At 36.7% G+C, this 23,824-nt stretch overlaps 1 protein-coding gene across 1 annotated transcript in view; it reads left to right on the top strand.

The window, feature by feature from the left end:
* LOC122712428 (neurogenic locus Notch protein) overlaps positions 1-23,824 on the top strand; it is a 240,376-nt gene that overhangs the window by 67,301 nt on the left and 149,251 nt on the right. The window contains exon 3 of the mRNA XM_043932113.1: positions 22,960-23,231. Coding sequence (XP_043788048.1) covers positions 22,960-23,231 — 272 coding nt within the window. The remainder of the gene's footprint in view (positions 1-22,959; positions 23,232-23,824) is intronic.

Here is a 23,824-nt window from a genome sequence, read left to right as displayed (position 1 = left end):
GTTTCCTCGGTAACCGGTTAAACGCAATTTCGATATTCCGTAAAGCGTGAAAACGTGTCCACGGCTGTGGAAAGTGTCGTTTAAATTTTTAAACTCACTTTTTTTCCCCCCTCTGAACTGATAGATAGATAGAAAATAACGAACGATTGCGCTTCTTTTTTTTTCCCCCCACGTTGCAATTCGTTATTCGAGTTAATAGATGAAAATATCGAACTGCCATCCTTCTCGCGTTCGTTTTTTCTTATCGAGAAGCAAATTGCAATAAACTCCTCGTTCTACTCGGCGTTCTATTGCGAAACGTAAAAAAAAAAAAAACGTTCCTCTATAAACTCAAATCGTTCGAATAATATTACAATATATGGGAGGGAAGAAAAAAAAAAAAGGAAAAGGAGAAAAAAAGCGGACAAAAGTGTTGGTAATAGCACGACCGTTATAATTTAATATAAATAATAAAAATTTTAAACATAAATTAAAAATTAATTTTATTATTTATATTATTCATGTTAAATAATAAAGATTAAAAATTATTAGTATAAATTTTTTTCTTTTTTTTTTATATATTAATTTTTTATTTTATAAAATTTTTAAATATAATTATTATAATATTATAATTTTAAATTATATATATATATATAAATTTAATTATTTCATCGTTCCAGCCAAGGTTTAGAACCGCATTTCTCTGCTTCTGCAGTGTGCGTATTCTCTGCAGTCACAGCCGATGGAACCTTGACGGAATCTCGATCGATGATTAGCGAGCATTCGTGCGTTATCGCCGCCATCTTCTCCGCAACGAGCTTTTCGCAACGACTCGCGTAAATAATACACTTATGTATTCGTGAACGTAAATGGACGGCGAGAATGGCCACTTTCAGCCCGAGAGGTTTAATTACGCGATGAATTTATCCAAAGTTCGGTCTGCGACGTCGTGCGTTTATTCATTCGCGAAGAGACCGGATTGGGAAGTGGAGTTTGAATTTTTTTTAATTGCAATGTCGGTGACGTTTTTTATGAAAATTACAAGAATTGACACGGGGTGACGATATCTTTCTTCGTTTATAAGTAAAATAGAGGGAAAGGAAGAGGAAAATTAGGGACGCGAGGATTATACTTTTTTAGATATGTTGCTATTTAAATATTTAAATCAAACTTGGAGTGATTTTTATACGATATATTGTAACAGTGGGAGACTGATTTTGGAGGAATCTTTTTGAAGTTGAAACATTTTTGAGACGCTTTTTCTTTCGATTTAGAAAAAGTTTAGAAATAAAATCAGCTATTGTATTGTGATAATTAATTTTTAAATATATATATATAAATATATATCCAAATGAATAATTTATATAATATATTTATATATAATTTATATGAATAATTTTTTCGTATGTAGGGCCTTTCAATTAAAAGATTTGTTGCTTTTCATTCTAAACTCTAAAATTATCGAGCAAGTTTTTCAAAATTCGTATTTTCGTGTGAAATGAAGATCTTTCAAAATTTAATATCAACAAAAGACAATTTTTGTAAAATTAATTTTTCTAGCAAACAAAGTTTGGAAGTTTTAATTACTTTTTCAAACATCTTCGATGTTTTGCTATCTCATTTCCACACTCTCATTATTTCTATTTGTAACAAATATCGACTTGTAACTTCCTATTAATTTCTTCTTTCCGCGAAAGAAAGAAAGAAAGAAAGAAAGAAAGAAAGAAAAGAAAAAAAATAATACGTATTTTCGTCATTCCTAAAAAAAAAAAAAAAAAAAAAAAGAAAGAAAAAGAGGAGTAGTAAGAGGAAGCACGGTTTGCGTATGAATGGTGGCGGAGAAAAAACATGGAAGGGTGAAGAAAAACACTTGGGACGACCTGTTTGTCGGGAGCGAGGCGAGGTTCAGCCGGTGGTGGAACGTACGTAAACGGAAATGTCATTGCCACGCTTCGACGCGACGACGAAGAAGAGCGGAGGGTTGCTTTTTATGAAAGGAGGAGAGACAAGAGGAGGGGGAAGGAGAAAAAAAGAGAAGAAGAAGAAGAATCCACCGGCCACATGGCGCTATGCATATATATATATATATCGTCGTAAACTGTCAACGATACTACGGTTTGTGTCCTGTTAGAGAGCAACAGAACCTTCCTCCTCCTCTTCTCTCCCTTCTTCTGCCCCCTCTTGCGCCCCCTCCCACTTTTTTTCCCTACTCGCCGCCTCTCTCGAAGCGATGAACCCTTTGCCACGATAAGAAGACATCTGCTGTGCAAAACTCTTTCACGCTGTTTCATCTCGGAAACGAACACGATCCACGTATCCATTCCTCGATCAATGGATTTCTAAATTCAGAGCTTGGCCATCTATAATATCGAAGGATCGGTCGAAATTCGAGAAGGCGTTGAAAATAATTAAAATATAATAAAAAATTAAATAATAATAATAATAATAAAAATTAAATAATTAATATAAATATATATATAATAACGACGTTTGAATAAAGAAAAGGAAGGGCGATTGGTGAATGGAGAGATCGAATTGTGGAAAGGAATTTACGCGAAATCGGTGTCCCTTTCCCTTACCAAGGAAGGGTATTCGCCCAGAAGGGAATTCTGCCTTCGGCATTTCTTGCCTACGAATGCCCACACGTGGCCGACAGACGCGGCTCGGCCTAGGTTCCGGCCTAATTGCTCCCTCCAAGCCTACATTTTTCGATCGACCCCCTCCCCCCTACGATTTTTCGATCGTTATCCCCGCCCTCTCCTCTCTTCCAATCGAATTCCTTCCTACCCCTGCCTCGATTCTCCGGATTTCGAGCCCGCATCCTCTCGCGGATTAACCGAAGCCAACGTTGGGCAAGGAATAAGAGGAGGGGGAAAATTCAGATTCTACATCCACGCAATCCAAGGATAAAATCACGAGAAACCACTTTTGAGTGTAAGAAGAGATTAAGAATTATTTCTCGAATAAAATAAACCTATCTCGATTAGATATTATCCTCGAAATTTGCAACAATATGATCGTGCTCCTTGTTATATTTATCGAAGGGGGCACGATTTTCTCGAGGATCTCGTGGAGATCGACACGATTTTCACACGAAATTTTTCTCTCACGTTTATGTCGTTACGACGAATGGGTCGTTGGCCGTGCGTCCATTAACGGCGCTCTCAGAATGTTTAACCCGGCGACGAGTATCACGAGCCCATTAGCTTATCAATGAGCAACCCCTTGAGTATGGGGGAGTACGAAAATAAACCGTGGAACCCCGTGAGAACTCGCCCACCTTTCGCCGCCGCCCCCTTTCCCCTCTCCTCTGACGAGTTGCATACCTTCTCACACTTAACCGCGTCGAAAGCAGACGCGTTACACATGGCGTCGCTTCGACGTCGTCGTCGTCGTCGTTCACGCCAAGGACAAGCGACAAAAACGGTCGGAAAACCGTGCGCAAAAAGGGGTACCGAAGTTTATTGTTAAAACAAACGGTTAAGTGCATTATAGCCTTATAGATGGAATTTTAACATTTTTCCTTTTTTTCTTTAATCTTCTCTCTCTCTCTCTCTCTCTCTCTCTCTCTCTCTCTCTCTCTCGTGATTAATATTCGTATAACGTATCAGTGTAATCACGAAAAATATACGAATTGGAGGAATAAGTCGGCCTCTCAAGGATGATCAATCAAAATAAAACAACGAGTTTGCAATCTCTCGTTTTCCAGATCCAAGCTTTATCCTTCTTCGTCTCAATATTCGAACAGGTTCCACTGTCAGTTTTCCAGTTTCATGCACGCGCGTGCAACGTTCCCTCTGCAGTCGCGAAAAGAAGAAGAAGAAGAAGAAGAAGAAGAAGAAGGAAGAGGAGGAGGAGGAGGAGGAGGAGGAGGGGTGGACGAAGCTGCGGTCATCCGCGGCGTCACCGCAAGTCGCGTGTTTTAAAAAAACAGGCGATTGGGTGTAGTGCGGGCATTTTTCTCCAGCAACGATATCCCCCTTTCCTCTACGTGTCGTCGACGTCACCGTCGAGGCTCGCGTTTACGATCGACGACCGCACGGGCCAGTGTTACGTTTCAGAAACCGCAGAGTGCACGACCACCGACACGTCGTTCCACGCTCATGGGAACACTCTCTTCGCTCTCTTCCTTTCCATCCCCCGTTCTTTTCCCTTCCCCCGCTCCGAGACCTTTGCGCAAATAATATCCCTCGATAAGTTGCTTAACTTATCCAACATTTTTCCTACGATTTGTTTATCTTGACCGGACAGTCAAAACGATAAATCAAAATGTATTTAGCTATGATGAATATATTTTTAATTATACGCGATTGCGCGTATCTGTTTACAAAAATATTTAAAGTATCGAAGAAAAAGAAATAGGTAGCAGCTATGAAATATGTCATATATGTTGCTGGCAATAATAAAATTTTAGTGAACTTTAAATTCTATGACAATTTATTACCGAATTAATAATCGAAGAAGATGCCTCGTGAAAAAAAAAAGAAATTTCTTCTTTGATTATAAATTATTATAATATTTAAAATTTAGCTGGATGAATATATTTAATTATGAGAGATTGCGCGTATCTGTTTACAAAAATATTTGAAGTATCGAAGAAAAAGAAATAGATAGCAACTATGAAATAGTAATGTTGCTGGCAATAGTAAAATTTCAGTGAACTTTAAATTCTATGACAATTTATTACCGAATTAATAATCGAAGAAGATGCCTCGTGAAAAAAAAAAGAAATTTCTTCTTTGATTATAAATTATTATAATATTTAAAATTTAGCTGGATGAATATATTTAATTATGAGTGCGTATCTGTTTACAAAAATATTTGAAATATCGAAGAAAAAGAAATAGCAGCTATGAAATAGTGATGTTGCTGGCAATAATATAATTTCAGTGAACTTTAAATTCTATGACAATTTATAATCGTGATTACCGAATTAATAATCGAAAAAGATGCCTCGTGAAAAAAAAAAGAAATTTCTTCTTTGATTATAAATTATTATAATATTTAAAATTTAGCTGGATGAATATATTTAATTATGAGTGCGTATCTGTTTACAAAAATATTTAAAGTATCGAAGAAAAAGAAATAGGTAGCAACTATGAAATAGTAATGTTGCTGGCAATAGTAAAATTTCAGTGAACTTTAAATTCTATGACAATTTATTACCGAATTAATAATCGAAGAAGATGCCTCGTGAAAAAAAAAAGAAATTTCTTCTTTGATCGATTATAAATTATTATAATATTTAAAATTTATTAAAATTATTATTTATTAATTATTTATTAATTAAAAATATTTATTAAAATTATTTATTAATTAAATTCTATGACAATTTATAATCGCGATCACAAAAGAAATTTCTTCTTTGAAATTATTATATTTATAAATTATTACGCATTAGTTTGCTTCTCGTCGAGGATGCACCGAGAAGAAAAGGATATTTTCAGGGATTTATAAATTATTATATAAAATTGGTAACTAGGAATTGAATTAAGTAATGAGAGATGTGAGATTTGTAATTTCAAATTTAAAATAAATCGTCATCTCGTGAAAGAGACGCTTCGAAATTATCGATTAGGAATGTAAAGAGGGGGGGGGGGGAGGAGGGTAGGGTTCTAATTAGAAGCTAATGAAGAACGATCGGGTAATCGGATATTCGAGCAAACAAGGGTTTTCCTCCGGGTTGGCGTGTTTATGGACCACAGAAAAGCCTCCCCTCGGGAGAACAAACGGCAGCCCCCCACTCCCCCTCCCAAGCCCGCAGTCACATTATCCACGTGGGAAGCTTTTACTCCCCGTTACCACCTTCCCATTCATAGAACCACTTATCCGCGTAGTACCTTCCTCAACGGGCTCTCGATTGTCCTTGCCTCGAATGCCGAATGGTCATCGATCCTGTCAACGAAATCGGACGCCTCGTCTTTTGTTCTCGCGCGCCGTGCAATGAATATCGATCATCGATACACGTGCTTCGAATCTATCCATTACGTAACGCGCCCGTTGATAAAACGTCCGTTTATCCTTCTCCCACAATTTCTAACCGATTATTTTTGATGGAATAACTTTATTATATCGAGCTTGAGATTTTCTCAACTCACGTGTATAATCAGATTTTTAAAAGTTTTTTCGAGAAAAAAAAGGAAGAGGAATTTAGATAAACTATCCGTCCAACTATTTTTCATCGATAATAATGTTATGTACAAAGAATTATTCTCTGGAAAAAAAAGAAGAGGAAGAGGAATTTACGTAGATCGACCTATCCACCATTTCTTATCAAATATTTTTAATGGAATAATATTAAAAAGAAAGGGAGAAAGAATTTACAATAGATGGATCTATCTACTATCTGTTATCAAATACCAATACTTTTAATGGAATAACGTTAAAAAGAACTTAAAAAGAAAAAAAAAACTTAAGAAACTTAAAAAAAAAAAAAAAGAAACTTAAAAAGAAAAGGAAGAAGAATTTAAAATAGATCGATTGTTATAGAAAGTTCACTGAAATTTTATATGTGGTTTTATTATTGAATGTTGCCAGCAACATCACTATTTCATAGTTGATACCTATTTGTTTCTCTTCGATACACGTACTTCAAATGTTTTGTAAACAGATATCGCGCGATCACGTATAATTAAATATATTCATTCAGCTAAACCCGTACATTTTTATTTATTGTTTTCACTGCCTAATCAACATCGATCTATCTACTATCTGTCATCAAATACCAATACTTGTAATGGAATAATGTTATATACAAACAATTATTCCAAAGTCTCTGAAAAAAAAAAAGAAAAGGAAGAAGAATTTATAATAGATCGATCTATCCACCATTTCTCATCAAGTACCAATACTTTTAATGGAATAACATTATATACAAACAATTATTCCAACTCAAAGTCTCTGAAAAAAAAAAGAAGAGAAAGAAGAATTTATGTAAATAAACGTCCATTCACTATTTCTCAAATAACTTTAAATGGAACAATGTTATATACAAATTATTCTCAAAATCTTTGAAAAAAAAGAAGGAAGAAGAATTTACAATAGATCTATCCATCATTCCTCATCAAATACCAATATTTTTAATGGAATAACGTTATATACAAAGTTTCTGAAAAAAAGAAGAGAAAGAAGAATTTATGTAGATCGATAAACGTCCATTCACTACTTCTCAAATAACTTTAAATGGAACAACGTTATATACAAATTATTCTCAAATTCTCTGAAAAAAAAAAGAAGAAAGAAGAATTTACAATAGATCGATCTATTATCTACCATGTCTCATCAAATACCAATACTTTTAATGGAATAACGTTATATACAAACAATTATTCCAACTCAAAGTCTCTGAAAAAAAAAAAGAGGAGAAAGAAGAATTTATATAGATAGAAATCGTGAATAAACGTCCATTCACTATTTCTCAAATAACTTTAAATAGAATAACGTTATATACAAACAATTATTCCAACCCAAAAGTCTCTGGAAAAGGAAAAGAAAAAGAAAAAGAAAAAAAAAATGGAATGTACGAATCGACGCGATTGAATTATACAACGCGCAGGGGCGATTGCTCAATCAAGAGCTCTATCCTTAAGATCTCTCGCGAGAGACCTGGGGGTATCCGTGCACACGTTGGTCAACGAGCGGTCACGATCGAATCGCGACATCTTTCGACTCCCTAGGATTCTTATCTCTTCCCTTAATTGATCGCGTCCGTTGACCCTTAATTATTCGACTATTCCCCCTCCCCTCTTTGACCCTCGATCCACCCCTCTTCCCTCCCCCTCCCTCCCCTACACACACGTTGCCTCGCAACGAGAAACGGCGCTCGTTTCTGTCTACGTGTGTGCGTCTACGTGTGTGCGCGCGCACCCGCTCTCTTAATGGATGCTAATTCGACCACCGTTTCGCGGTGCCGTTTCTTAATTAGCGGTCCTCACGAGCGCGCGGCTCCGATCAGTGTCCCGAGCTAATTACACGCTTCTAGACTTCCGATCTCGCGAAGAAATCGGGAGATTCTCTCTCTCTCTCTCTCTCATGCGTCCTTTCCCCGATTCCTTTTCTTCTTTTCCTACTTTACCGACGAGTTTTCTGGCTGGCCCGGCGACGCGGTTTTTGGCCCGACGTAGATGACGAGGTCGGGCAAGTGGAAGAGTTCTCGAGGTGGAGGCCGAGGGGAGGAGAGGGAGTGCGGTCCATTAACATTCGGCGCGGCAAATTACAAGCCGAGACACTAATGGATCCAGCACGGGCGGTCCTTGGTCCATTGATGGTGGGTGGTGTGATGGTGATGGTGATGGCAGAAGTAGTGATGGTGGCAGTCGTGATGCTTCGCCTCGATCTCTCTCTCTCTCTCTCTCTCTCTCTCTCTCTCTCTCTCTCTCTCTCTCTCTCTCTCTCCTTCTCTTTTTTCCCTCCTTCTCCCTCTCCATTCTCTGTCATTTCGCGGGAGTCGAAGATGAGTTTTCGCGATACAGCGGTAGAGAGAGGGTTCGTCGATAGATTCTCCTCCTTCGCCTCCTCCCTCGTCACATCTTCCTAATCTTCGTTTCCTTTTATTATCCTTTTATTATATTTTATTATTCCTTTTATTATTTTATTATATTATTTTTTTTCCTTTTATTCCTTTTATTATATTTTATTATTTCCTTTTTATTATTTATTATGTCTTTTTTTTTTTTTTTTTTTTTCTTGTCCACCTCTGTTTGCGCGGACAAAGCGACTTCTTCGTTTCCTTTCAAGAAATCGAAGAGGGGGGCGCGATTTCTCGGCCGGGATTGCGAAATTTCGACTGGGAGCAGCCTCCTCCCGTCGTCACGGAGTATCAATTTACAGACTGCGTAATTTATTCGGAATATCAAACGATCGAGCGCGCCGACCGAGTTTCTCGGATCGAAACCGAATATTTTCATATTCACGCCTCGCAATTCCTCTCCGCACCCGGCGTTTTTCTCGGCGTTCTCGCTCCCGTTTTCCACGGTTCGAGATAAGTAAACGCAAGGACACGGAGCAGCGCTCGTCGACGCTTTCGTCGAGAAGGAGTGGCCGCGAGAAGGAACGATATCCGTGTATCGATCCGTGTACGGGAGGAGGAAAATGTAGGTCGAAGCGTGTAGGAGCAGCCGGTCGAGTCGTCTCTCTCTCTCTCGTTCCAATTTTCGATCGAGAACCGTTCGAGAGAGCCGCTCGAAAAATTAGCCACGATTTCGGGTCGAAAGGGACGAGAGGGGGATTGGAAAAACTGGCGGTGGAGTTTCGGTAAAAAAGCATCGATATCGAGCGGTTAACGCGAGCGACCAAGCGTGGTGGATGGCGGGCCAAGCGGCAGCCGAGTTGCCTTTTGCCTGCCCCCTTCCCTCCACCCTTGGGGCTTCTTGCGCTTCCGCTTTTTACCCCCGAGGTCTCCGAGTAATTCGAGCTCGTGCCGAAAGAAGTGCCGGGGAATTCGCCGCGGCCGAATGCGCTCCAATTCCATGGTTCCGCTCCCAAATCTGACCATCTCCCCCCTCCCTCCACCCCTTACCTTTATATTTGCTCTCCACCACGTTTCTTATTAACCTCCTTCCCCGCTCCATCCTCCTCCTTTTTTCGCTCCACTCCTCCCGTTTCTCTCACGGAGACGATCTCAGAATCGCGATATAAAATTATTTATTTTTCGATCATTTTTCGAGTTTCGAACATCATATGAATTTATTTCCGCAGATTTTGCGAAGAAATTAATTTTCGCGCGAAAAATTTCGAAAGATTCGTTATAAAATTATATTTTCGAATTTCGATGATACAAATTATTTATTTCGGAATATTTTGCGAGAAATTAATTTTCGCATAAGAAATGGGAAAGATCTCGAAAGATTCGTCATAAAATTATATTTTCGAGTTTCGTCGATGATGCGAATTATTTATTTCGGAATATTTTGCGAGAAATTAATTTTCGCATAAGAAATGGGAAAAATTTCGAAAGATTCGTTATAAAATTATATTTTTGAATTTCGTCGATCATATGAATTTATTTCGGGAGATTTTGCGAAGAAATTAATTTTCACGCAGAGAATGGGAAAGATCTCGAAAGATTCGTTATAAAATTATATTTTCGAATTTCGTCGATGATGCGAATTATTTATTTCGGAATATTTTGCGAGAAATTAATTTTCGCAGAAAAAATGGAAAAGATCTCGAAAGATTCGTCATAAAATTATATTTTCAAGTTTCGTCGATGATGCGAATTATTTATTTCGGAATATTTTGCGAGAAATTAATTTTCGCAGAAAAAATGGAAAAAATCTCGAAAGATTCGTCATAAAATTATATTTTCGAGTCTCGTCGATGATGCGAATTATTTATTTCGGAATATTTTGCGAGAAATTAATTTTCGCATAAAAAATGGAAAAGATCTCGAAAGATTCGTTTCCCTTTTACGCGTAGACGATCGCAGAATCGCGATATAAAATTATATTTTCATGTTTCGTCGATCATATGAATTTATTTCGGAAGAAAATAATTTTATTCTGCGAAGAAATTAATTTTCACGCAGAGAATAGGAAAGATCTCGAAAGATTGGTCATAAAATTATATTTTCGAGTCTCGTCGATCATGCGAATTATTTATTTCGAAAGATTTTGCGAAGAAATTAATTTTCGCGCGAGAATAAAAAAGATCTCGAAAGATTCGTTTCCTCTTTTTACGCGGATGTAAACGCGGGTCCGATCGTTTGCCGTTGGTAAGAAGGCCGTAAAAAGGCAAAATCGTCAACGGTCACGATTTTAGAAATTGTCGTGAAATTGTCGGGCGAGCGGCGAACAATGGAGAGGAGAAGACGCTGCTCAATTTGCGATCCTCGTTTTGCTCGCGCTTCGTTTTCCGTTGGGCTGCGACTGCGATGTTATTACAGGCTAAGTGGACGGATTCGTAATGACACCGGAGGCTGCCATTTTAGCCGGTTTAAGTGCCGCACAGTATCGGCCAGGGATGACGATAGGTAGTCCGCTTTAGATTCTCTCTCTCTCTCTCTCTCTCTCTCTCTCTCTCTCTCTCTCTCTCTCTCTCTCTCGTCTATTTTCTATTTTCGATCGACTGGTTGGCCAGGCTTGAAACGATCCTTCCTATTTTATCGTTCGTAATCTCGCCGATCTTTAACACCGGAAATTCGATTACGGTACTCGAAGTGGATTCTAAGAATCGCGAAAACGACCAGGCTGAGGAATAAAGACCCGTCCCCCTCGGCGAGATGTAAAATGTTTTCGATTCGCGGTGGATTAAAAATATAAACGGATGGTGGATGAAGAAAGAAATAAAGTATCCAAGATCGATTTTGTAACAATTCTAATATCCAGTCTCCACTGGATGGAAATTCGAACGAATTCGTTCTCAAAGATCGGGAAGATTTTTCTAAAAATTGAAGGTTGAAAATGAACGAAAAGAAAAGGATTGGCCTAATTTCAGATGCTCGTTTAGGGATGCTGGCAAAGACCTCCCCATTCATGTCATGTTGAGGAGAGACGAGTGGGAGGCAATTTCGTTTCCGCGATAAATTCGCGGAAATCTCGTTTCCATCCATCCTTCTTCCTCTCCCCTCCCGGACATCGACACCTTCTCGCCGCCATTCGCCATCTCGAGCTTTATTAATTGCCCGCGAACGACCTCAACTTCTGCGCCTTCGGTCGGTGTAATAAAATTTTTACGGTACCTGGGCCGGACATTCTTCGAATTCCGTTCCTTTATGATCGTTGCAAGGAGGAAAGACTTTGTCAGCGAGAAATTTTCAATCAACGAGGGGAGAAAAAAAGAACGTGTAATATAAAATAAAACTTCGATTCGAGTTTTTATTAAAAGTTAATTTGCACGAACTATCTAACGGTCTAACTTATTAAAAATTATTATTATATTATTACGATTTATTTAGAAAGATTATTTAGAAAATTTAAAGGTAGGACAACACAACAAGTATCTTTTCGGGTTATCTCTTTAATCCCATGTGGGAATATATCTATTATAACAAATTCGTGCTCCCCACGCGCAACATGTGTTCCTTAATGAGGAACGGCGGCGAGGAAAGAACGCGAATATCTCTAAATACTGTTCCGTCTAATTTATCGTGTGAATGGGAGGCGAGAACTAGGAAGAGACCACGGAAATTGACATGGAACCAGCGCAAACTTTGCACTCCCACGTAGCGACGAGGATACATGATTCATCGGCATCGTCTTAATTGTCTTATTTCGTCGAGTGGCGAAAATAGGGAGGGGAGGGTGAAAAATTTCCCCGCCAAACTCGTTCGATCGACAAACGGGTGATTTATGGGTCGAATATTTTGTAGACAGGGGGAGGGGAGAGAGGCGAACAACCCGTTCTATCCTCGTGTTTCACCAACCAATTAGAATCTATCCACCTAGAGATACCATAAATTCGGTTTAAATCCCAAAAATGATGAATTACTATCGCTGGAAAGATCGTTTTAATTAAACACGTGTAACATCCTTTTGGATGCGTGGAAAATCGAGAAGAAAGTCGAGAAAAATTAATTTTCGATTCTCGAACGATTCATCGTTCTTTTGATTATTCGAGAAGATGTTTCTTTTTTTCTTTTTTATTTTTATTTTTCATCGTTTTTATCTGTATCGTTTGGAAAGATCTATCGTTACACGTTCCACGATTAGTTTAGCGTTTTAACGTTCCGTAACACCGCGTGTGTTTAACGAGGCTTGGTGAAACCCTAAACGCACACCGCAGAAAACAATTTAAACTGTTTTGTAACCGAAGACCCTCGCAATTAACTCGGCGAGTCGCTGGCCGAGTCCGCTTAAAACTCTCTGCGCGCGTCTCTTTCAGACCATTTTAACGTTTACACAATTATTATTACACCAAAATTATATATTTCTCTTGTTTACATTTTTTCTTCTTTCGTGTATCTCTCTCTTTCTCTCTCTGTTTATCTCCGTCTTCCACCCATTTCTTTTTCCCTTTTTCCATATCGTAACTTTATTTTCGATTTGACCTCGTTATTTTTCTTTTACTCTCTGACTTTTATTCGCGTTTCACATCGCGCTTTTTCTTCGTTTTTCATCATTCTCGAGCGTGTAATAATTATCATAATAACGTTTTCCAAACGTTTCCAAACGACATTCCACCACCATCTTATCTTAAAAAAGATAAAGCAACGATCGTTCGTTCGTAGAGGAATTAGTTGCGAGCAATTTGCATGGAAACGCGAGTTGATACTCGAGGTGGGGGCATCCTTCGAGGAGGATCCCTCGATCGAGATCTCGATTATGCAGATCGATTCATCAAGGAGTTGTTGCCTCGTAACTGGCAATGTAACGAATCACCACGATTGCGCGCATTGATGCATGATTTCTGTTCTGCCAACGAGCTACGTTAGACGAATCGTTATCCCTCCGTTGCTAATTGTTGTATCACGTTTGTTGCTTCGTGAGAACGCGAGGCTCATGGTGTCGTAAAAATGTTTCGTGAGACTTTGTTTCTCTCGAGGCGAAGGATGGGGAAAATTTGGCGAGCTTTATGAGTTTATCGTCGATCGTAAAAGTCCTTTGGAAGAACTCGTCGAAGCTCGTGAATTCCCTTCTTGCCGAAAATTCTCATTTTTGGCGGAATATTATCATTGCGGGGAATCGAGTTTACGACTTTCTCTCCCTTTAACACGTTCATTGTATCAAGTGTACTTCTGTATTTCTGCTATATATTTTAATTGTTAAATTTTAGCTTTAACTAAATAATAAATTTAAATGAAATTAATTAATATAAATAATAAAATAATAATATATAAGAAGTAAATTTTTACTTTTAATTTCGACTTAAAGATTGATTTATTATTTAAATCCTTATATAATTCTAATTATCATTATTATTATTATTATTTAAATAATTCTTTATTTTAAAATATTCAATTTAAAAAGTTATTCCCTCTCATTCTAATAATAATGTGAATACTAATCTTACTAGAAAAATTATAATTAATACAAGATTATTGTTGTATATGATTTTAAATAATAGATTACTGGTATAAATAAAATAATTTCTACATCAAAAATTAAAAATATTATTGTGATTAAAAAAAATGGAAGCGAGAATGGGAGGTTTGCTTTAGTAATTGGATTAAATCCACACTCAAATGGTGATCTTTTTTCATAATCTATTTTTTTTTTTTATTGAAATTAATTTATTTAAGATTAATAAAATTGCTGAAATTAATATTACTATAATAAAATATATTATGATATAAATAATTATATATATTAAATAATTAAATTTTTCAATTGGAAATTAAATGTAATAGTAGTTATACTATATATATATATGTATATAAGAAAATGGAAAAATTTATTAAATAATTATATTTTTATAGTAATTAAATTAATATGTAAATAAATGTATAAAGAGATAATCAAATTACATCAACGAAATGTCAGTATCAAATTTAACATGTTCATTGTATCAAGTGTATTTCTGCTATATATTTTTAATAATGCGAGCCTGATCATCGCAAGAATGATGTTTGGTATTATTTCTTTCCATCATTACGAAGGTAGAAAATTATTTGATAAAGTTACGATATTGAAAAAGGGAAAAAGAAATGGATCGAAGACGATCGTGTTACGCGTCGGCAATAAAAGTATTGATCATAGTAATTGTATTGACAATAGTATCGAATAGTACTGATTTAGTATATTTTGGATGTTTTAATTTGGATAACATGTCGAATGCCCTTCGACTTAATCAAATATACTTCTTATGTGGATTGTATATAAATTCTCACAATTCATAATCGTGTCAGAGCACGATATGTTCATAAACTATCTAATCGCCATGAGACTCGTGATACCCGAAAATGAGAAGATTTAGAGAATTATTAATTGCAAAATTGGTATTGGATTATCTAAAAGTACAACGAAACCTTGTCAAAATCTTCGATGAAGTCAATATAATATTGCTGTTTGGGAAAATAATTCTGGTATAAGTATTAGACTGGATGCAAATTATTCGGATAAAAGACGAAGGAATTTAAAAAAGACGACAACTTTTCGTCCAAATTGTCAACCTTTGTATAGAATGTTTTAAAATTTTACATTAAAAATAATTTTTTTATTATTTTTATAACAATTTAACAGTTTTATTACACACCCTACAGAATACCTTTCTACGAAGATCGTTTATAAGTAGTCAAATAAGGGTCATCCGAATATGGTCAATAGGGATATATTTGTTTTAATTTTTTTGTCTGAATATATAAATATTATATTTATAAGAATAATTTTAACAGTTATATTTTATGGATTTGAATATTGATCTGTAATATTTATTTTGACTTGTATTTTTCATATTTGTTTAATTATTTGAATTCGAGAGGAATTTTACCTCGAGTTCGATTTGACAAATTAATATATATTTATATTTAATAAAAGAGTTAATATTAAATTAATAAGTTAATAGAAAATTTTAATTTCTATATTTTCAAAATATATACTTATTCAAGTTCATTAACTTTAAAATTTAAAATATTTTTTAATATCAATTAGATTTTCAAATTAAATTGTCCCATATTTTTCTTGAATAGAATATTATAAAAAAATATAGAAAATATGTTGTTGTAAAAATTATATTAATATGAGTAAATGGATATTCAATTAATTGTTTACCTGATCATGTTAATATAATAAAGTTATTAAAAAAGAATCAATAATAAATTTTATTTAATAAATTAAATTTATTATTTATTAAATTATTTTTATAAAGAATAGTAATACATAAAATTAAAATTGATATTACTAATCCGATTACTCCACCTAATTTATTTGGAATTGCTCGTAAAATAGAATATGCAAATAAAAAGTATCATTCAGGTTTAATGCGAGTTGGAGTATTTATTGGATTTGCAATTTTATAATTATCTGGGTCACCTAAATAATATGGAAATTGAAGATTAATTATTATAAAAATTAATAAAATTAAATAAAATCCTAATAAATCTTTAATTGAAAAATATCTAAAGGATTTAGATTCGAGAAACAGCGATTCCCCTCTGTAAAAAAAAGAAAATATACCACGAAAATAACAATTCCTGCCTCTTTTCAAATCTAAGAAATTGCCAATCACCTGGATTTCGCGAAATAAAAGAAGAAAAAGCAAAAAGAAGAAAAATCGACAAGAGACAAGTGTTCTCGCGCGTGTACATCAATTTCTTGCACCGTGTACATCCCCGCCTCTATTTTTCCCTGCGAAACGTTGATATCCGAACGACACAAATCATCGAGGAGAACCAGAATCCTCCAGCTTCTTGCACTTATCCTCCTCTTATTTTTGCGTAAAGCCGGCTTCTGGCCACATCGCCGCGCATAATTCAACGTTCCTCCCGGTGTCGTGGATCCGTGGATGCATTCCGGCCCAGTGTTTACACACTCCAAGGATCGATCCTTGCGTCCTGATCTTTGCGGCAACCACCTTCCGTATTTCTTCCATTTTCTTCTGGCCGCCGATCGATCCTTATGGGCTCCAAGCCTCCTCCCCCTCCCCCTCCTCCTCCTCCTCCTCCTCCTCCTCCTCCTCGCGGCGTATAGAAACGAAGAACACCTGGCACATCGCGGTACGTCCTCCGCTTCGCTTCGAATTAATTCCTTTTTTGCCATTTTCTTTCCACCCTGCTCCTCCTCCCTCGACGTCTTGTTAGATCGGATGAAACGATCGAAAAACGACGAAACGTGTTCCAGCGATTCAGCGATTTTCCGATCCTGAGAAACGCGTTATTCGATGAAAGTTGGACGTTTGTTGGACGATTTCGTGATTACCCAGGGATTTTTTGATTAATTGGTGGTGTCGTTTTGTATTTTTCTATTGTTTCGTAAAAGAAAAATACGTGTTACTTCGTCGAAAGATTGATTCCAATTGCAATCGAGATCGGTGGAATTCGATCAAAGTTGGAAACTGGATTTTGTTCCACGTGAAGGATTTTGATTAATCGACGTTTTGTGAAATTTTTGCAAAGTTCGTAGTAAAGAAAAATATGTGTCGTGTTATTTCGTCGAAAGGTTAATTTGCAATCGAGATCGGTGAAATGCGATATTCGATGAAAGTTGGACGTTTATCGAATTTCCATAATTATAATTTTGATTAATTGACGGTATCTTTCTGGAATTTTTGCAGTTTCTATCGTAATAAAGAAAAAAATGTCATATTATCGATTCCATTTGGAATTGAGATCGGTAGAATTCGATCAAAGTTGGAAACTGGATTTTGTTCCACGTGAAGGATTTTAATTAATTGACAGTATCGTTTTGTGAAATTTTTGGAATTTGGTATCTTTTTCTGGAATTTTTGCAGTTTCTATCGTAATAAAGAAAAATACGTGTCGTATTATCGATTCCATTTGCAACCGAAATCGGTGGAATTCGATCAAAGTTGGAAACTGGATTTTGTTCCACGTGAAGGATTTTAATTAATTGACAGTATCGTTTTGTGAAATTTTTGCAAAGTTTCGTAGTAAAGAAAAATATGTGTCGTGTTATTTCGTCGAAAGGTTAATTTGCAATCGAGATCGGTGAAATGCGATATTCGATGAAAGTTGGACGTTTATCGAATTTCCATAATTATAATTTTGATTAATTGGCGGTATCTTTCTGGAATTTTTGCAGTTTCTATCGTAATAAAGAAAAAAATGTCATATTATCGATTCCATTTGCAACCGAGATCGGCGAAATGCGATATTCCATAAAAATTGAAAGAACCGGATTTTGTTCCACGATCGCGTCAAAAATTTTGATTAATTGGTATCGTTTTTAATATTTACAATTTCCATCGTAATAAAGAAAAATCGTCGTATTATCGATCCCATTTGCAACAGAGATCCGTGCAAACGAATATCTTATCGACTCTCGACGGATAAACGACAGTTTCCATCGTAATGAAAAGAAAAACGTCGTATTATTATTTTATTAAAATATATATAATTTATATATATATATATTATAATTATTTTATTTATATATTTATACATTATATATTATAATTATTTCATATGTTATAATTATTTTATTTATATATTTATTTATTTTATATTTATTATTTATATTTTATTATTATATTATATTTATTATTTTACATTTATACATTTATTTTATTTATACATTATATATTATAATTATTTCATATGTTATAATTATTTTATTAAAAACTTTATTCCATCGTAATAATTCGATCTCGCTGTTCGTTCGAATGTTTCTTTTAATCTAAATTACATTTCTCTCTTCGAACGGTTTGTAAAAACGCTTCTCTCTCCCTCGATTTCATCTCGTCGATCGTCGCTGGCCGATAAGACGAAATTTAAGGAGCGTACGCTCGTAGATCGCGATCGATACGCGGACGCACGCGGAGCGGAATAAATCTTGGCGGCGTGTCGCTGAGCCGCCTCGACGTTGCCCATTACAGGAGGGAATGGTCAACCATAAAGTGGCTTCGTTTCGTCTTCTTCTTTCGTCTTCTTCGTCGCTCCCCACAGAAGAGATAGAGAGAGAGAGAGAGAGGGGCGACAAAGCGGGATGACGATGCTACCGGACGGAGCTTTACTGCCCGTGAAGCCCCTGATTGATACACGCTCCGCGTACACTCTTTGATGCGATCATACTCCGCGTGCAAGATGAATATAACACGCGAGCCACCCACCAGTTCGCTTCGTTTCCGATTTTTCTTCTTCCATCGAACGGAGGAGGAGAGAGGATAAGAAAATTCGGAGAATTTTTGATTTCTTTCGTGGAAAGAAGGAGAGGAAGGAGCGTGTTTTCCCCGTGGAATCATTGGACATCGCGTGTCCCACATTCGTCGATTTCAAAATTACCGACCGTTTTCATTGAGCGAAGCGCGCACGCGCATAGTGTAATTACAGCGTACTTGACACGATATATCCGTAGATGTGATCGCGCCGATTAGACCGCGTGTAATAACGTATAAACATTCCACTTTGACGCAAAAATGTTACTTAAAATGTTGCATAAAATATACAATATTATACAATATTATATTTATATTATAAAATACGTTGCAACAATAATAAATAAAGCAACAACGTAACCTCTAATCTATACCTCTTAAATATATAAAACGTTCGATCCTCTCGAGAGACTCTCTGCGTGCACGAGATTACGAAATCCGTGTCCGCAAACATCGAAACTCCGCGAAAGAAAACGAAACGAAACGAAAAAACGATTTCACGATTCGAGTCTCTCTCCTATCTAAAATAATGCGTCCCGCAGGAGATGGAGAAGGGAGGGGGGTTTCCTTTGGTGGCACTACCTCGTTACGTCCCTGGTTGGCTCGGAAGGGAATATTCACGGATAGGAGTCAATAAATCCAAGCGACGGTGCTCAACGCGGGCCGAGCACCGTCCGGTAGTCCATGGAAGAAACTCGGTGCCGGCGAATAATGGCCGTGGCATCGTCGCTTCCGTTTATAGAGATACCGCCTTCTCTAAGCGCTCGTATACGCAACGTATCCTCGAGCCAGAAGAAGAAGAAGAAGAAGAAGCGACGAGCTGCGTGAAGCCAGCTGTGCGCTCAACAATGGCCACCGATACGTTCTTGTCTTTAAACTCTGTCCCCCTGCTCGTTTAATCGCATTTTTATTCCTACTCCATTTTTACTCGAGTTTGGTTTTATTGCATTGAGGAGGAAGAGGTGAGTGCACGGCTAAAACGGGAAACGCAGGTAAAGAATTTTAAGAAGGTTACGAACGATTGCTTTTTAACTTTTTGAACTGGTCAGATTCGATAATAATTCGAGAGATGATCCTCCATCGTCGATGGATCGATGCTGCGATATTTATTTATGCTCGACTTTTTTAAAAATATCGCTTCCCCAATATCACGTATGTAATCTTGTAAAGATTGTGGAATGACGTTAGATTCTTTTATCTCAAATTTGAGATATCGAAGTACATTTTCGAGTTTGACAGTGGTGGGAATATTTATTTATTTATGCTCGACTTGTTTAAAAATATCGCTTCCCGAATATCACGTATGTAATCTTGTAAAGATTGTGGAATGATGTTAGATTCTTTTATCTCAAATTTGAGATATCGAAGTACATTTTCGAGTTTGACAGTGATGGGAATGGAAATATTATTCTCAAAGTTTTTTATTCTCATGTTTTGTAGGCATGAGATTAGTTGGAGTTTGATTTGTTGAATAACGAAATTATTTCTATTCGTTAAGAAATTGACGATAGAGGGAAATAGCGATGAAGTATAAGAAGAATATAAAATGAATGAAAAATAAGAGTAACAGTTAATGGGATTGTAAAGCTCTCGATAAAATAAGAAAAGTGAAAAACATCGAACAGAGGATGCATCTTGCAAACAATAGACTTTAATTTTCTTTGTTTACCAAAGATAATTGCGTGAAATCATTTCAAGTTAGCTAAGAAACTCAGCGAGCGGGAAATCGTATGGAATCGTTGTTGGTTCTATTTAGAGCGCAAACGCACGAATTAAAATTGATGAAAAGCACGATTCGAGGCAAAACGAATCCCGATTTCCCGGATAAGGTATCCGCGTATCGAAAAGGTAAAAGCGAGCCAGCGTCGACGATAGCTTAAAATCGCTATCGATCGATGCAAATCGAGATCGAAGAGACGAGATTCCCACCGCTTCATACCTATTTCCAACGAAGCGAATTCCACGAAAACGAGTCATTCCGCTCGATGCGCAACTCGCTCCAATTTGTCCGCCGTAGGAGATATTCGATTCGACGGGAGAAAAATGGCCGAGCAAACGAGTTATCCTTAAGAGACAGACAACTACCGTTTCCTACCTTCTTTCCAACTGTCGCTGTTCTTTCCAACTGTCGCTGTTCTTTTCACCAGAGAAGCCGCGATCCATGACGATCCATGACGATCGGCGGAGCTCTCGAAGATCGTTGAAAACCATTGGAAGGAGGGTTTAGAAGAAAGGGCCCTCGGCTAGACGGCTCGTTTGCCTTTTCGGATCGTAGAAATCTTGGTCGTGAATTCGTTTTGTGGGGAGTTTGTAGGACAACAAGTTTGTAGGACACTAGCGCTGCTAGTTGGACGGAAGCGAACGATCAACGCGGGATGGCAAAGGAGACGAGAGGTTTAATTAGGGAGGGAGAGGGTAAATTCGCGAAAGCTGAATGGATTTTTCTCTGAATGGATATCTGGGGAGGGGTGGCTCGAAGAGGGATCGAGAAATAGCCGAATTTAGATAGATACGTGCCCCTTAATGATACGTATCGGCCGCAAACCCTTCCGGACCTTTCGTGGAACGTTGCCTCGACCGCAACGGATCATCGTTCCATTTCGCGGGAACGGATCAGAGGGTGAGCGCGCTTTCACGCTGACTGCAGCTGAAAGTTCACGTAAAAAGAAAAGGGGAAAAAATTTGGATAACTTTTTTTCGTGATGAAAAATCAAAAAAATTTTCTATTAGGTTTTTTCTTGGTGAAGAAGAAAGACAGTATATTTTCGGAAGGGGAAAAAATTTAGATAACTTCTTTTCGTGATGAAAAATTATGAAAATATTCTATTAGGTTTTTTTCTTAGTGAAGAAGAAAAATAGTATATTTTCGGAAAAAATTTGGATAACTTCTTTTCGTGATGAAAAATCAAGAAAATTTTCTATTAGGTTTTTTTCTTGGTGAAGAAGAAAAACAGTATATTTTCGGAAGGGGAAAAAAAGGAAAAAATTTGGATAACTTCTTTTCGTGATGAAAAATCAAGAAAATCTTCTATTAGGTTTTTCTTGGTAAAGAAGAAAAACAGTATATTTTAAAAATAAAAAATCAAGAAAATCTTCTATTAGGTTTTTTCTTGGTGAAGAAGAAAAATAGTATATTTTCGGAAGGGGAAAAAATTTGGATAACTTCTTTTCGTGATGAAAAATCAAGAAAATTTTCTATTAGGTTTTTTCTTGGTGAAGAAAAAAAAAAGTATATTTTATATATTTTCGAAACTTTGATTCGATCTTTATTTTGATCGAAAGATAAGATTGTAGCGATTAACTTTAATCCAACAGAGGTATTCTATTTTTTATAAAATTTTTTTCGAAAGCCGCGATTACAGCTTCTCGAGGGTCGAATATTTTATTTTTTTAAAAACAATTGTAATTGGCGAAACAAGTGATAATAGATCGGTGAAATATCTCTGATGGATAAAGTTAAGATCTCATATTTCGATTCAGCTAATTTTTGCGATGTGTGCGTTAAAAAGAATAGATCCAATTTCTGATGCACGATGTGTTGGCAATAGGATGGTATTAGATAGGTTCGAACTTTTATTGTTTCGAACTTTATAGCAATAAGCACGATTTATTAGTTGAGGTATCTATTTTTCCAATTTGCTCATTTTATTCATTCCATCCAAATATCTGAAAAATGCGATTGGAGGATACGTCTAACTCTGCTTTGGCTTTCAATTTAACCCTCTATTGCATGAATTTTTATGACGAATTGAAAAAAAATATATAGTGTCTATTAAAAATGTCTATTTAAAAATTTAAGGTCATGAAACAAATAATAACAGCATTCTTATTTTTAAAACATTGGCCGTACGTATTTTGCATCCACCTTTGAAATTCGAGCCCCCAATTGGGGATGCAATAGAGAATTAATACTAACTCGATGATCCTACGAGCCTCATTTTCAATATTCTCATTTCCACAATTCCTGAATTTTTGAATTTTCCACCTAATATTGGAAAGCTAACCTAATATTTCAATTTGCACTCGTGCAAATTTAAACAGGAATAATATTCTAAATTCGTTCACTTGTTAACGAAAACGATTAAACAAATACAAAAAGGAATCATTGTTGCGAAATAATACGAGGACAAAAATAAAAATAGCAAGATATTATATCGAGGTTGAATAGAGTTTATCGATCGTCGTTAATTATCCCAAAATTGGGAATTTCAATGCAACCTTCTATTTCTTCTTCCCTCGAATTTGCTAAAAAACGGTTGCTCGGTTTTCTTACAGATGCACGTCGAAATTCGTGGGGGAGTACTGCCAGCATCTAAATCCCTGCCACACGGGCCCACGGTGCCAGAACGGTGGTTCGTGCAGGGTGAAGGAAAGCATCGGGGGTGGCACGCCGTCGTTCGCTTGTTCCTGCCCCGTCGGATTTACGGCGAGCCTCTGCGAGATCCCGCTCGAGAACGCGTGCGACTCGTCCCCGTGCCTGAACGGCGCCACTTGCAACTTGAAATCTCTCCACGAATACGTGTGCACCTGCGCCACTGGATACACCGGTAAGCATAAGCTCGTCCTCTCTAATTTCATTAACTTCCTTAAATCTCCTCGATCGAAACGTGTCTTTTTTTTTTCATTTATTTCATTTTACGATAAAAAAATAAAAACGTCGACATGAGAGAGAAGCAAAATTAGATATTCGTTCAAAAAAGAATTAATTTAACGAGCGTCCAACTTGTTAATAAGCGACGAAAGGATAATAAGGTTTGAAGGATAAGCTGGCTCCTTAGATAGAGATAAAAATATTTTCCATCTTCCGTGAACAACCAGCGTTTCCGTCATCCGGCCAACTAGTTCCATCGGCTAGGCAGAGTTGGCAAGGTTGAACGATAGATCGGAACGATAATTTACGTGGTAACAACGGTATCCGCATTGTCTCTGTTTCATTACGATAGAATCGAGGATAATTCGACGTGAAAAACAAAAAAAAAAAAAAAAAAAAAGAGAGAGAGAAAGAGAAGAAAAATCTAAAATGGAACGAGGATCGATCGGATTATAAATCGATCGATTAGAGGGATAATGTAAGGGAAGAAGGAATTTCTTGAGAGAGAGGAAAGTCGAATTTGTTCGGATCGCGGAAGTGTCTCTCCGC

Source organism: Apis laboriosa, unplaced genomic scaffold (assembly GCF_014066325.1).
Source record: "Apis laboriosa isolate Shangri-la unplaced genomic scaffold, ASM1406632v1 scaffold1_cov151, whole genome shotgun sequence".
Classification (NCBI taxonomy): domain Eukaryota; kingdom Metazoa; phylum Arthropoda; class Insecta; order Hymenoptera; family Apidae; genus Apis; species Apis laboriosa.
Note: the sequence above shows the minus strand (reverse complement) of the source record. Positions and strands in the feature narration are given on the sequence as shown.